The sequence below is a fragment of the Nipponia nippon genome, unplaced genomic scaffold (genome assembly GCF_047370975.1).
Source record: "Nipponia nippon isolate SJK-2023a ecotype South Korea unplaced genomic scaffold, ASM4737097v1 scaffold_16, whole genome shotgun sequence".
Classification (NCBI taxonomy): Eukaryota; Metazoa; Chordata; class Aves; order Pelecaniformes; family Threskiornithidae; genus Nipponia; species Nipponia nippon.
The window spans coordinates 7,436,591-7,451,572 of NW_028262332.1; the positions used below are offsets into that span (position 1 = coordinate 7,436,591).

Here is a 14,982-nt window from a genome sequence, read left to right on the forward strand (position 1 = left end):
GCAGCCCCATGTGCGTGAAGTCATGTGAATCACGGCTGCAGGAGCAGACAAGGCCAAGGGCTTTTTTGGCTTTCCTCCCCCACCCCATTCGTAGCACTGCACCCGGCTTGTTTTTCAGCTGCGGTTTTGATAACATGTTTATATAAACATCTCAGCTGGAATCTGCCTCCATCCCTGGAGATGCTGCCTGGCTCTGACCTGGGGCAGGCGATGCCCCTGCGGGTGCTCTCCCCATCCTCAGCCTCTCTCAGCCCTGCTCCGTAAGGGACAGCAGCAGAGACGGCACCTCGGGCGCTGAGACAGAAGGGACCTTATGGTGACAGGGGACGTCCAACTGTTTTGACTTCCCTTAAATACCAGCTTTGGGGTTTGGCTTGGTCCTGCTGCGGCGATGCTTCAGGTTCGTCCTTGTGCCCTGCCTGTGCAGGGCTCGCCTCTCTGCTCGCCTCTCCACTCTTAATGGGCTCCCAACATTTGGTGGTAGGAGCAAGGCAGATAATTGTTTTCCTTTTCTTATTAATAGATATAAAACGTCTGCCCAGGGGGCTCACTTTCAGCTCATTTACTGTGCATCTGATGCCAGATGTTGGCTATTTACAATACCAAGGTGATCTCTGATGCTAAAATTGTCGCAGGCAGACAGGACTTGCTCTTTGGGTTTGCGCTGTAAGGAACTTTTAGATGTAAATAGAGCTTTTTGCGATCGGATGGTTTTGCAGTGGAAATCTGAAGGATTGTTTCCCTTTACAGCCAGGTCAAAGGGGAAATTCTGGATCTTTTTCAGAAAAATGTGAAAGGAGCAATGGGCAAGAGCTAATCCTTCCTTTGCTTTTTTAAATCCAGTGCTACCTGGATTTTAAATCCAATGCTGCCTGGATCTGGGGGAAGGGCATGATGAAAAAATGCTTAAAATTAAAATTTCTTGCTCCTCGCATCTCACCCCTTGGTCAGGTGGCACTCTGCCGTCTCTGCTATGCCTCTGACAGCCCCGGCCGTCTCCAGAGAGCAGCGTTGTGTGAGTGCAGGCTGGTAAATCAGCAGCAGGCTCCCTTCTGCGGTCTCTCCCGGGGGTATATTTCCTCCAGCCTTCAGTCGCGTCGGCCTGAAGGAGTTGCACATCTCTGCGCTAGGGACAGGGGAAGGGCAGAGCGAAGGTTGACGATGCCGGTTTGCAGGTGGCTGGGGCTGCGCTGGTGGGTGCAAGGCTAAGGGGCTTCGGATGCAACCGCTTCGGTAGCCAGCAGGCACCTTTCCCAGTGCAGGGACACCCACCTGCAGCTGGACCCACCAAGGATGCCTGTGAGAAAGTTAACCCCTTAGCTGCGTAACGCCGGTGCAGGTGTGCCCAGCTGAGGAGGGAGGATTTGGTTTGCATTGAGCTGAAACAACGGAGGGGAAAAAGCAAGCGAGCCGAAGTCCAAGCGGGTATGTAGGTCAAGGAATTGCAAGGGAATAGGGCCTGGGGCAGGGCTGCTGAGCGACGGCACCGTCTGTATCTGTTTCTGAAGGATGGGCCGCTGGCAGCACTGTCGGCAGCAGTGCTTCGTGCTGATTCACTCTGGCAGCGCCTGGCCGCCGGCGGCAGCAGCAGGAGAAGGCAGGGGCGCAGCACGGCGCCCCGGGGCTTTGCAGGGGCTCTGCTGAGACCCAGAGCTCGGCGAGGGCGGTGGGACCCCCCGTGCCTCAGCGGCCGGGGCAGGGCAGGCTGCTGGGGCTGTTTCATAAAGAAGTTGCTTCATGGAAGGAACAGAAAGTACAGGGGGAAGTGACAGAAAAAGCACCAGACGGAGGGATCTTTGTTTTTTTTCTTTTAACGGCAAATTAACCCCCGGTTTTAATGCTGTCATGCCTTTAGATCTTGAAATGTGGGCAAACGAGGCTTTCTGCTTTCTGTGCATCATTTGACGAAAATCAAACCTAGCAGTACTGAAGGCCCATTTTATTCATCTTCTGAATGAAAGGATTATTAAAACAGCTCTTTGGCTTGTTCTCCATGCTCTGAACATCTCCATGTGCACATGCCTGCATCCCTCAAGTTGCCCTGACATCACCTTTGACCGGAAAAAAATCTTGTAAGGGCAAGATACTGATGGGCAGTGGTGAACACCACGCGTCGCTAAAGCACACGACGTTTGTGCTACTGATCTACAGGCAGGTTTGGTGGGCAACCAAATCTGTAGTGGGTGTATTGAGCACCACGGGAGACACTGGGGATCCTTCAGGGTGCCCAGACTGGTTCCTGAGTCAGCAATGCAGTAAGCTGCTGACTTCAGCAGGAGCAGCTTGGGCCAGAGTCTTCTCTTGGCAGCGCTGGTGCATCATCTCTCTGAAATGAATGCGCGAGTCTGGGCTCCCGAGGTTGCATCCCAGAGCTTCAGCTCATGCCCAGCTCTCGTCCAGCCTGAGATAGGACTGATGGGCAATGCAGATGATGAGCTCTGAAAATCGGCTCCTGAAGCACTTTGCTGAATCAGTGCTGCGGGGGTCACCTTGGTGGGGTGAGGAGCTGGGCTGGGGGTGATGTAGGAAGCCCAGCGCTAGCAGAGCCCCGTAATGGCCAACCAGCCCCAGTGCTTCGCTACCCTCGGCGGCTGCGAGCCGTGCTGACGGCATTCGGCCTTAACAGGAAACCGCGGTGAGTGGCTGCTGCAGGGCTCTGCAGCCCCTGTTTGAAATTCCCCTCTCTCTTTCTCCCCCCCGGCCAGCCCCTTAAAATAATATCAGCGAATCTTAAAGCGCAGAGAACTGCTCTGCTCAAACAGCATCGGGGTCCCCCGCCACGGGCTGCAGCCCTCCCCCTGCCCTCTCCCCATCTGCTGGTCCCATCGGGCAGGCTCTGTGCAGAGTCCCCGGCTGTCCTTGTCCTCCTAAGCCCATCGCTACCACTACAGTGTCGTGACCAACCTCCTTGCATCCCCCTGCCAGCTGGAGCCTCACCACCTTGTTGCAGATGCCACCTATTAACCTTTCCTTCATGTCAGCCTCCTGCTTCTTGTTGTGTTTAAGCTGGAGTCCTGCTGCTGCCTGTGCCGCCATTCCCGCTGGCGAGGAGCTGCTGCCCAGACCTTTTCCTCTGCCCCATCTCCCCTCCACAGCTCTGAGAGCTCAGGAGTGGCTCAGGCAGGTCCTGGTGGGCAGGAGGTCCAGGGAGGTCCTGCTGTCTGCCATCCCCACACAAGATGCCCTGCAGATGGGGAAGAAAAATAGCTCTCCCATAAGGTGAGAGTTTGGCCAGGATAAATATCAGCTCCTTCCCAAAGCGGTGCCGGGGGCTGGCCGTGCAGAGGTGGCACGCTGCAGGACGTGGGCGAGCGGAGCCACCGTGACAGCTCCTCGCTTCCCAGCTCCTGCCAGGTGCCAAGCAGGCAGGAGGAGCCGCCTGCCTCGGATGTGCTGCCTCATTTCCCATCTCCGCCACCGCCGCACTCCCATCCATCCTCCTGAAACCTTGTCAGCTCTCAAGGGATGGTCTTTATCAGGGCCCGGGAACCAGGCAACTAGCGCCTCGCATTCCTGCCGAGGGAGCAGGCTGTGATCATGATGGTATATATTTCCTTGTCATTGCTGCGAGGAGCTGAAATCAGCACTCTGACTAATTAGGAGGGCTGGGAAAAGCGGAGGGGATTAAAGAAAAATAAAATCGATGCTAGGAAATAGAAATGACAGTACCTGTTGGCTGGGGCAAAGAGGGTGGGATGAAGAGGAGGATGATGAAGACAAGTGCTGATGGGTTTTGCTCCCGAAGTGGTTAGGGAAGAAAGGTGATTTGGTGTTGATGCCTGCAGCAGAAGCCCTTTTTCTTAATTGTATGGCTTTCCCCTTGGCTCACTGTCTCTTAATGCTCTTTTCTTAGTGAAATCTGCCAGTGCAGCGCGGTCCCGCTGGCTGGGTCTGGGCAGGAGGGAGGTGGTGGGCTTGGGAGAGGACAAGGGACTACACAACTCCCTTGAAAGGAGGCTGTAGCGAGGTGGGGGTCGGTCTCTTCTCCCCAGTAACAAGCGATAGGATGAGAGGAAACAGCCTCAAGCTGCGCCAGGGGAGGTTTAGGTTGGATATTAGGAAAAACTTCTTTACTGAAAGGGTAGTCAGGCATTGGAACAGGCTGCCCAGGGAAGTGGTTGAATCTCCATCCCTGGAGGTATTTAAAAGACGGGTAGACATGGTGCTCGAGGACATGGTTTAGTGGTGGACTTGGTAGTGATAGGTTAATGGTTGGACTCAATGATCCTAAGGGTCTTTTCCAACCTTAACAATTCTATGATTCCAAGGGACAACACCAGAAAGTGCTGTGGGGCACCTTTCCTCCCACTGACTGCTCACTGCAGCCTGGTCACGCCGGCGCAGAGCCACTCCAGGCAGGGATACATCTTGGCTGCATGAGGTTTCTAAAGCGTGGGGTGGAGAACAGAAACAGAGACACCCAGCCTGGTGGTCTGAGGGCCAAAAGAGTTTTAATTTTAGCTTTGCCAGTTGCTCTCTTCCTCCCCAGGCGGGTTGCTTGCCTCTGCGGTTTGGGTTTCTCCTCTGTGAGATGGTGATAATGGTACTTGCCTTCTCCATGGGTGAAGTGGAGAACTGTGTTAATTAACATTTGGGTGGTGATCTGACGATGAGGGGGGTTGCATGCAGCTGAACTGAGGACACCTGGCTGGAACTGAATCCAAACCTTTATTTAAAGACAGCGACAATCCTTGAATGTTCTGCCTTGAAAATTGCCCTCGGCTCTGCTTCTCTCTGTGACCTTTCCCTCCTCGTCTCTCCTTTTGTAGCCCTGCTCCTGGACATCATGATTGTGGCTGGTTTGCAGAAGCTGGCCAAGCGGAAGGGCCCGTACGACATCAACCCTGGCTTGTTGGACTACCTGACCATGGACACCTATGCGTTTCCCGCCGGGCACGCCAGCCGAGCGGCCATGCTCTCCAAGTTCTTCCTCAACCACCTGGTCTTGGCCATCCCTCTCCGGATCCTGCTGGTCCTCTGGGCCCTCTGTGTGGGCTTTTCCCGCGTGATGATCGGACGGCACCACATCACAGATGTCCTGTCTGGCTTTGTTTTTGGCTACTTACAGTTCAGGCTGGTGGAGTTGATATGGATGTCTTCCAACACATGTCAGATGTTGATATCCATCTGGTGAACATGGGGGACTTGACGCCTTTCCACTGGAAACTAGCAGATACTTTAAGAGTCTCCCTCCCTGCAGTATTTTCTACATGTTGTTTGTTGGAAGCAGTTGTAACTTCCATGAGTAGTTGCGTTTTTTAATGTTGCTTCCTCACCTGAAAAAAAAAAAAATGTTTCTTGTGATGGATTGGGTTTTAGCAATCAAGGGCCGTACCTGTGTTTTGGCCATATTCTCAAACTGTGTTTGGACAGCAGCCTAATTAAGCTTTACGGGTGAGAGAAATGAGCTACATGTCTGCCTAGTTTGGATGGTTCACGTTGGCACCTTGATATGCCCTCAGGATGGGCAGCACCTGAGAGCTTCCTGAGAACACGTTCGTTAACTTTTTTGAGGCTAAATGATTTTGGCCACAGTGCTTTTTCTTTTTGTGAGCCCAGCAGTTGTGTCTTGTACAGAGTCAGGACACTGCCGGCACTTCACAGATAATAAATAATCGTAAAAATCCTGCCCTGTTTGGTTCTTATAATGAGGGAAGGGACAAAAGCCAGTTCCGTGTAGCTTTGAGATACGTGTTCAACTTGGAGCAGGTCCTGCAGTCTTGCTGACCGAGGAGATGCAAGCGATCACTTAAATGGTTTGCGTTGGATGGGGTGGACCTAGATGGGTGCTCAGGCTGCTGAAGGTGGCATGCTGAAGCCGGCCTTTCATCTGCTGTTCAAAAATGTGCTCTGTGAGGGTGTGCGTGGGGTTTTTGGTCTGGTAAAGGACAAATACAAGTTGCCCGTTTTCATCCTAGTAAGGAGTAATTGAATAGGCAATGTGCTGGATCATGGTGATTTTGCAAAGCAGGTCTAAATACACAGCAAAGAGTCTTTTTCTGTCTCTTCACAGCCATGATTTTATAATTATGCTAAATGATGCTGTGGATGGGAATTTCCAAGGTAAGTCTCTCACAGCATTGACTGCTTTCTGGTATGCCAGCAATGTCGGTGAGCTAGAGGGCAGGGAGGCAGGACTGCCCGTACCCCTGCCTCTGCTCGCTTGGCTGTAACCTTGTTACAGAGGGAAATACTGAACGTTTCTGTCTCACCTCGTACAAAATGAGGAGAGTGCTCCTGACCTTCCTTGATTGCAAAGCTGAGCTAATTGATGGCTGTGAACCAGTCTGAGATTACTGAATATAGAGTTTGACGCCCAGACACGGTGCCGTTCCTTCCCATTATTGACAAGCGGCCACCTTGAAACCTGGCTGGTCTTTACCCAGTTGATGGCCATGCTCAGTGTGGTGTCCCTGAAATGGATCATGACTGTCTAAGAAAATCCCATATTTTGCACAGAATCTTCCAGTTCTCTGTGGTTTCTCTGTCTTTGATGTTTGGCGGCTGATGGACACTACCAGACTCAGCGCCTTCCCTGGCTGGATGCATCCTGCAGAATGAAGGGATCCCATCATTCCTGTCCTCCTGTCTATCCCAAGTGAGCAAAACAACACACCCGGCTTGCAAGGCCAGGGAGCACCCAGCCGGGTCCTGTGCTCTCATCTATCCCTGCATGTTGGGGAGCCTCTTCCTACAGGGGCTGCTGGTGAGAAGGAGAAGACATTCAGCTAATGACTGCTGCAAGCTGCTAACATTTGTTGCTCTTTGATAATTAATATGAAAAGAAGCTAAACAGAAAATCTATCCCTGGCACGCGTCTCCAGCTGGGATGTCAGCGCAGAGCCCTGGTTGCCGCTGACTTCCCGTACTGCCTGCTCCGAGGCTGGAGCAGAAGCGTGGTAAGGAGGGCTACCATGTCCTTTGAAGACGAGCCTCCCGCGGAGCTCCCCGGGGGTGGGCTGTGCGAGGGTCCTTCGGGAAGGGCTGTCACTGAGTGTGTTCAGGAGAGGGGAGAGCTCTGGGTCTTGCCGGTTATCCCCGCAGGCTGGCGGGTTGGTGCAGCAGCAGGCAGAGCAGCGGGGGGGTGTTGGGTGCTGCCCTGCTGCCCTGCTGCTGCCTGTTTAAGCGGGGAGCACTGCTGCAGGTGGGAGCAGAGGCATGCTACTGCGCCTGGCCTCCATCGCGGTTTTTCTTTGCCAGCCTCCTTCTGCAAAGTCTTATGTGAAGAAGTGAGCTATGGTGCTTTCTCTTTCTTCCAGGCATTATTACACTTGGCAGAGTTTATCCTCACCCCTAGGAAGGATGGAGGCATGTTACTCTGACGGTGTGTGTATGCACCTACGCGTAGCTGGAGATGGTGGGTACCTGAAGAGGCAGGGAGCAGGGGAAGACTTTGCCTGATTGCTTTGTGGGAAGCTCACGCTTTGCAGCTCTAGGTTTTCTTGAACCTTTGCAAACAGACTGGATGTATCCACAGCCATGCTGGGTCCAGGTCTCCTTGCACTCGCGTTGTCGTCTTCTGGTATATCCAGGATGGCTTTGGAGGAGTTACTTGTGGTCTTTGCTGGTGTGATCAGGAGAGCGTGGCCTGGAGAAGCTGCCGTGGTGGGTAACATCACCTCAGCCATTCCCATCCTAGCACGTGGTTGCAAAGCGAGGCAGGAGAGCAAGGAGAGGTGAGTTGGGATGACTCACTGGGGTAAGTTGGGGTTCACAGTACAGGGCTCACTCCTGTACAGGGCTCACTCCCACACAGGGCTTCTCCTGAGAGCCTTCCTCCTCAGCACCCCTGGAGCCTGCACCCCTTCGCTCCCCCAGTGCTTCAGTGCCCAGAGCGGGGGAGCCCCGGCGCTCACGTGCTCACTGCAGGCAGGGAGGGTTTGGGCAGAGCCCCCATAAGGTGAGTGCAGATCTGGGTGCAGAGGCACCAGGAGAGGCCCAGCAGAGCTTTGCCTCGGCCATGCCCAGCCCTCCCGGTAAGGCAAGTGGCATGGCACCACGCAGCATCCCTCGTCCCTCTCTCCCGGCTGCCAGCCATGCCGAAGGTATCGCTCAGAAACAACCAACATCGCTGTGACGAAAACCAGCTTCTGTCTCTATAGCAACAGCGAGGGATGGCGGTACCCGCCGTGGGGCTGCCTGACCTGTGTCCTGTGTCCCTACCCTCCCTGTCACCCAACAAGCAGGACAGGCTGTGGCTGGGTTAGCTACCAGCTCCCGGGGGAGGCAGGAGACCCCCAGCCTGGCCGCCCTGGGGACGCAGCCACGTGGGTGAGGGCACATGGGGAGCGGTGGCAGGACGACCCAGATCTTCCACTGACAAGGTACAATCTGCAGGGACTGTCCTCAGCTTTCAGTCTGAGTAACACCGCCCCATCCATCCTGCTGCGGGCTGTGCAGGCAGGATTCGGCCCCCTGTGCTGCGCTCACAGACATCCAGGGCTGGATCCTGGGTGTTTTGGCTCAGAGGCAAGGAGGGCACAGCAGCACAAGGGAAAGGACAATCTCCCTGGGCTTTGGGCTTTAGATCTGTCTGGATGCCATCTGCCTTCCAGCCCTCGGTTCCTGCTTGCGCAGGGGAGCGTGGATGCAGCACGCCTCTCCCTGAAGCCCTGCAGCCTGCGGAGGGGTTTCTCCCCCCTCAGAGGGCGTTAGAGGAATGGGGATGGGTCTCAGCCCCAGCAACGCTGCCAGACCGTGGGCTCCTGTGTAATGTGCTGGAGGCATCGCCCAGTTGTGCTCTCCACCAGCCTCACATTTAGCAGTGGCTGTAGGAAACACCAGTGGGTCTTGCAGGCATGTGTTACGTGTAAGCCAGCGGCTGAGGCCAATAATTTTTGTGCCTCATACTCTGCTCCCCTGGAGCTTGTGCTGATGCTCACGCAGAGGTTTGGCCCTGGCTGTCCTGGGTGAGCTGGAGCAGGACACCGGGGCTGCTCTGTACAGATGCCCACCATGGCCATGTGGCTGCGGGGAGGCAAAAGGCCAAAAGGTTTGAGATCCTCCAGGCTTGCCCAGGAACATGAGTGTTTTCCCTGAACGTTCAAACGCCCAAATTGAGCCGTGCAAGGCTCAGCGTGAGGCTCAGGGAGGAGCGGTCCTTCCCAAGCCAGGACACCTCTCCATCCCCCTGACTGGGGCATCTTCTGCCTTTCAGTTCATCTAACAGATGAATTAAGAAAATGCCCCAGAGGAGGCAAGTGCAGCACCTGGGTTCGGGGGCTGCTGCCATCAGCGCTGCATGTGTCCCTGCAGCCAGGGGAGTCCCAGGCTGCGGTGGCGGTGATTTCATTTGTGATCCTGCTGCATACAGTGAAAGGCCCCTCCTCCCCTCGCCCTAATGCTGATTACGCTCAGCAGCAAAAAGAGATTTTAATTTATTAAAAAAAAAGAAAAGGTTGCCAGGGCAAGTAACAAATCTGGATTATATCTTTGGGCATATGTGGGAATCACAGCTGGGGTGTTTAGTTCCCCCCTTCCTAAGCTGCTGTTTTATTCCAACAAGCTGTTTTGTACATTCGTAGCTGGGGCTGTGCTGAAATGAAGGTGGGACAAATCCCTTCCCGCATCAGGGCTGCACTGCCCTCCCTGCGATGGGGCTGCCGGGGGGGTCCTCTCTGCTCTCCTGCACCCAGGAAGGGGCGACTCGGGCCCCACGTCCCCCGGGATGAGGCAGGAGGGAAGTGTGGGTGCTGGCTGGCACCCAGAGGGCAGGCTGGAGATTTGAGGACTCGGGGGGAATTAGGAAGGCTGTTACACAAGGTCTCCCTGTAGTAGCACAGGTGTGGCTCTAGTTCACCCCGTGCTGGGTTTTCCTGGGCAAATGCACCCCTTTTATTCACTCTGGGGTGTTTCTGATGGGGGCGAAGGGACCCATGGGCTTAACCGGCTCCCAGCAGCTCAGTGCAGCAGGCACAGCCCCAGCACTGCTCCCTGCAGCACCAAGTCACGCAGGATGGCCCCAGCAGCCACAAACTCCTTTCTGGGGCTCAAAAGTTTCTCCCCAGTTAGGGAGAATCATTCGCATGATTTTCAGTTAAGTTTTTATATTAAAGCGACGTATTAAACCATGTATTAAACCATGTCATTTGCAGGTTAAAAGTTTAATATATTGGGCAAAGCCTAAAGAAATGGGAAGGTTCCTCCCTTTCACATGCGTGTACTGCGGAGGGTGCTGTCGGAGCAGGTGATGCTGCAGATGGAAGATGCGTGAACACAGCCCATGTCGTTTACACGTGTTTGGCCATCTGAAATAAAGACATGGCCAGTTCTTGCCTTGGCACGGTGGGCTGCAGGCCTGGGCATGGGAATGTTGGCTGTAGGGTGGGAGCAGATGAGCAAAGAGGTGTTTTTCTCTGGTGTCGACCCAAGTGTCCCTGGCTGACGTGCCTATGTCTGAATACAGTGCCTGATTTAAGGTGGTGCTGTAGGCTCTGCCTCCCAGGCAGGCAGGGATGGGGCTGCTTCGTTCCCCTCCTCACTGGGACTGAGAGGCAGCAAAGATCTCCGCATTCATTCCCCAGGACGCAAGAGTCAAAGCAGATTAAGGGTCCCTCAGCTGATCACATTTATTTCATTATTTGAGTGAAATCCCTTGTAAATACCGCCTCCCCCCCTTTTCTTTTTATAAAAATAGAAGGCAGGGAAGAATTGGAGATTTAGGAAAAGTTAATCGCAGGAGTCGCATGAAAACTGTTAACCTCTCGCAGCCCGAGTGAGGCCAAGCAGCACCCGAGCCCGGCTGCAGCGGGGAGATGCCGAATGGCCTTTGGGGGCCGGTGGTTTCCCCAGCCCCCCCAAAGCAGGGTTTCCCCTGGAAAATCCCTGGTTCTTAGCAGCGGAGGCATCTCCGGCTGGGCTGTATTACAGCCGCTTTGTTCACGGCTTGGCCATGATGAACTGCTAATTGCGGTTTTGGAACAAATTGGCTCAAGCGCCCAGGCGAGCGGGATCACGTCTCAGCAGCCAGGAAGCCCTGCGGCAAATGCTGCTGGCCCTGGCGCTGCCGGCTTAGGGCCATTGGAAATGCCAATGCTCTTCCCTTTACAGTGTCGTTACTCTAAGCCTCTCCGGAGGATGGGGATGGGTCTGGGGACCTGGGCATTGCACAGGGATCTCTCCCAGTTTAAGTATTTCTAGCAAATTTCTATCAAGTGGAGTTTGCTTCCTCACCCCAGAAACTACCCTGCCCTTGCAGAGTCCCCATCCCTCCGATACACCCTCGCCCATGGGACCCTCTACTGAATTTCTAACTTCTCCCAGGACCAGCAGCCTTGTGCAAGACCATGGGCGCTGGAAAGTCAGACCTGCAGAGATGAATTAAAATAAGAGCAATGGGAAGAGCAGCTGAGAGCTACAATGATGGATGTTTGCAGAACACTTGCCCAGAGACAGAAGTGCTCTGGACATTCAGTGATGTTTGCTTCCAGCCATGGAGCAAATAGTTAAATACACTTGATGTGGCGGTGCCTAAGGAATCAGCCTCTGACATCTGGGTGCAGGTCCACTGCGAGGAGCTGTGATGCACCCAGTGCTGATGCCCTCTTCCCACTGGGATTTGCACCTTGGAGCTGCCAGTGTTGCTTTGTCATGGTTTGCTTTCCTTGGCTGCAAGGGGGTTTTTATTTGCTTTAAATCCTAAACCTAAAGTTGAGCATTAATAGCATGGTAACGCACAGCTTTTGTGTCCAGCGCAAGCCAAGGGTTATATAAAACACAGATTAATGGGAATCAGCAAAATAGAGGAGCACGTGGAGGGGTGCGGTGAGGATGTCTTGGGAGGGGAGGCGGGAGGGAGCTGGCAGGTCCAGAGGGGAGAGATGGTGGCTGAGCGGATTCAGAGTGCTTCCTGGCAGGATTTGCTTCATTTATTGTTCTGCAGACCCTGATTCAGGACGTTTCCTGAGCCAGCGTTGCTGCGATGTGGGGTCTTTTGTCCCTGGGTGATGACAAGAAGGCAGAAAGGCGGTCTGAGAATTTGACTGGAAATGGCTGCTTCTTTTTTTTTTTTTTTTTAGATGACATACATCAGTTCTGCACCTGCAAACAAGCAAACAAACGACAGGCCGAAAGGTAAAGTAACAAGCAGCCATCCAAAGGAAAGGCATGATTTTTACTAGGTGGTAAATGAAACCCCCCACAACGTGGCTTGTTTCCCCTCTCCCATCCCAAAAAGCAAGGTGATACTTGGGTTAAGAAAGGCTGGGGATTGTCAGAAACTCCTTCCCACTCTTGCTCCCTGATGATCAGCGGGAGATCAGTGCTGGTTTCCAGGGACGCCATGCACAACCCAGAACAGCAGTGCCCCAGTTTTGGGCAGAAAAATTCCCTCTTGTGGACTCCCCAGCCCAGAAACATTCCAAATGTGCGGAAGGGGCAGCAGGGACACTAAACCAAACCCCTCCTTTTGCAGCTCCTCGGAGCAGGGGCAGGGCAGCAGAGATGAGCAAGAGAGGGAAAGCAACAGGTTTTTGGGCACCTGCCTCTGCTCATGACCTTCCCTGGGAGAGCACGACCGTCCGGACAGCTCTCCCCTCCGCCATACGGGAAGATGCCTCCCTCCCCGGGAGGAAGGCACAGCTGGACTCCAACCATCAATCATGTCCCGCCGGGAAGGGCTTGTATGGGTTGTGGGATTCCTGGTGGGGTTACTTTTTTTCAAAGCCTCCTGCAATAACAGCAACCGTTGCTCAGCTTCCTTTCTAGATAACCTTTTTCCTGCTGCCCAACATGCTTATCTGCTGCAGACAGACTGGCAAGATGAACCGGAAAGCTGATACCTTATCTCTCCCTCTCAAGGAGCTTATTTAAGTGCTGGAATGTGTTGCAATGGTAAATGATTGTTAAAATCCAAGTGAGGTACATGGACCTAAGGACAGCTCCTGCTGGGAGGGAGCACCTCGTCAAAAAGGAGACTCGGCGGGACTACAGTCTTTTATCTGCCAAAAGATGCATCGCCTAAAACGTAAAGTGTTTGTTTAAAACCAAAAGGCATAGACTGGGTTTCTCGCTAATCTGTGGGTTAATGCTGCAGGCTGCTCCCAGCTCCGAAAGGTTCACCATGTCCCTTCGATACGGCTTTATCTGTGTCTCAGTTTACTCACTGCAGGAAATATAGCGCTGTGGGTCGGCCTCACAAGGGGTGCAGCGAGGGTTAACAGTCAATGTGTGATATCGCATGGTACATATTCCTGGCTCACCCTTTAATCTGGACTCACTCGGTGCGGGAAGCAGTAAGATGCTAACACATCCATAAAGGTAAATAGGATTTGAGAGCTATCGGGCTAATTGAAATGAACGGGGCTCGGCTGCTCAGACAGCCTGATACAATGAAATGAGACCTCTCCAGGGACACAGAAGTCGAGCAGAGCTTCAGCACTTCACTTATTTCAGCCACTGCAAGTGGCAGCTACAGCGATACAATTGCAGATGCCGGGGTTTGAGCGCTGTGACAGCAGAGGGGCCAGGGAAAACTGGCGTGGCTGGGGTGATGTCCATAACAGCTGCTGAGGAGGGGTGAGACAGACTTATTTTGGTCCTGTCCTGGGTGGAAAAACAGATGGCGGTGCCGGGTGCCAGCCTGGAGCACACTGCCAGCAAAAGCAAGGGTTCTCTCCCTCCCGGTAGGCAACTGTGTCCCAGCGCACCTGGGGGGTAGGATGGGAGAAAGGGGAGCGGGGCCAGGCAAAACCACAAGCGAGCAACCCCACGCCAGTGAGTCCTGTGGCCCTAAAGAGCTCTAGGTGTGAGCGTCCGGATCCCAGCGCACAGACCAGCGAGCGATGGGTGCTCACGTGCATGTGAGGGGTCCCTGCACCTCCCCTGCCCTCACAGCCCCACTGAGGGCCAGCCTCAGGCTCGGGGATGGCTCTTGCTGCTCCAGCCGCTCTTGCCTGGTAATTGCTAGAGAAACTGTACGTTGGCGATGCACGCTGCTACCACGGGCTGCTGCATCCGAAAGATAAGCTGTTCCACATCACCGACTGCTTTTCCATAGCGATGCATAAGGAGTTGCCATCCCAGAGCAGACCTCAGCTCATCTGTGTGATGGTGATGAGTGCTTCAATGGAAAGGCAGGTGGCCCTGTGGCAGCCAGGATGGAAGAACGCACTTTCTGTGCAGTCTGATCCAGTCCCACACTAGCTAGAGCTGACCCATCCCGTGAGGCTTTTCATCCCTTGCAAAGCTCTTGCAGTTAGAGACTGTGATGTGTGTGTCTGCAAGATCCTCCAAATTCTCTTTGCATCTTACAAGGTCCTTGGCTCCATCCCTTTGGGTAGCAGCAGGACACCAGCCCCACTCACAGCCTTTTTGGGGGCTGCAGAGAGGACCCTGCAGGGAAGCAGGACTGACAGTGAAGCCTATGGTACTCATTTTTTTCCCCATTATGTGATTTGATTATGCTGATGGGGAGCAGGGCTGGTATAGCCGCTACGTGCTGACATAGCTGATCAATGCTGTGTGTCTCTGCCCCAGCCCTCCTTGCTTAATTCCTTTAGGGCAGCTCTTGTATTCTGGGCTCACTGCAGCTCCAGTCCTCACCCTGTGTCCCTGCTGGGTGCAGTGACCGTCAGGATGGGGCCGGGCTGCCCTGCGAGGCCCGAAGGTGCCCAGCTCCGGCTGCAGCCCCCACCCAGCTTAGCAGTTGTCCCTGTCAATGTAAAAAGTAGGAATGGGGGGGATCCATCTGAGCCACTCGGCGGCTGTGTCTTGTGATCCTGAAATCCAAGAGCCCCCCCTGACTCAGCAGGTTATTAATAACCCCCTGGCTGTGCTCCCGCCACAGCGCCTGCCAGCCCTGGCATCACCTGTCTTTCCTCCACGGTGAGGCGAGACGGGACACCTCGGGCAAGGTCAGGGGCTCCTTCCCGCCGGCCCCCGCACCCCATCACCACCCATGGGGCTGGGCAGAAGTGGTGCGAGGCTTGTGGAGGGGCACAGGGGAGGCTCCTGGTGCTGCCGAAATTAGCCTCACCTTGTCCC

The 14,982-nt window shown here is 54.3% G+C and overlaps 1 protein-coding gene across 4 annotated transcripts in view; it reads left to right on the plus strand.

The window, feature by feature from the left end:
- Nucleotides 1–5,627, plus strand: part of PLPP7 (phospholipid phosphatase 7 (inactive)) — a 36,157-nt gene extending 30,530 nt beyond the window's left edge. For all 4 annotated transcript variants that reach the window (XM_087752796.1, XM_087752797.1, XM_087752798.1 and 1 more), the window contains one exon: nucleotides 4,770–5,627. In XM_087752796.1, coding sequence (XP_087608922.1) covers nucleotides 4,770–5,134 — 365 coding nt within the window. In that variant the 3' untranslated portion in view covers nucleotides 5,135–5,627. The remainder of the gene's footprint in view (nucleotides 1–4,769) is intronic.
- Nucleotides 5,628–14,982: the final 9,355 nt, after the last annotated feature.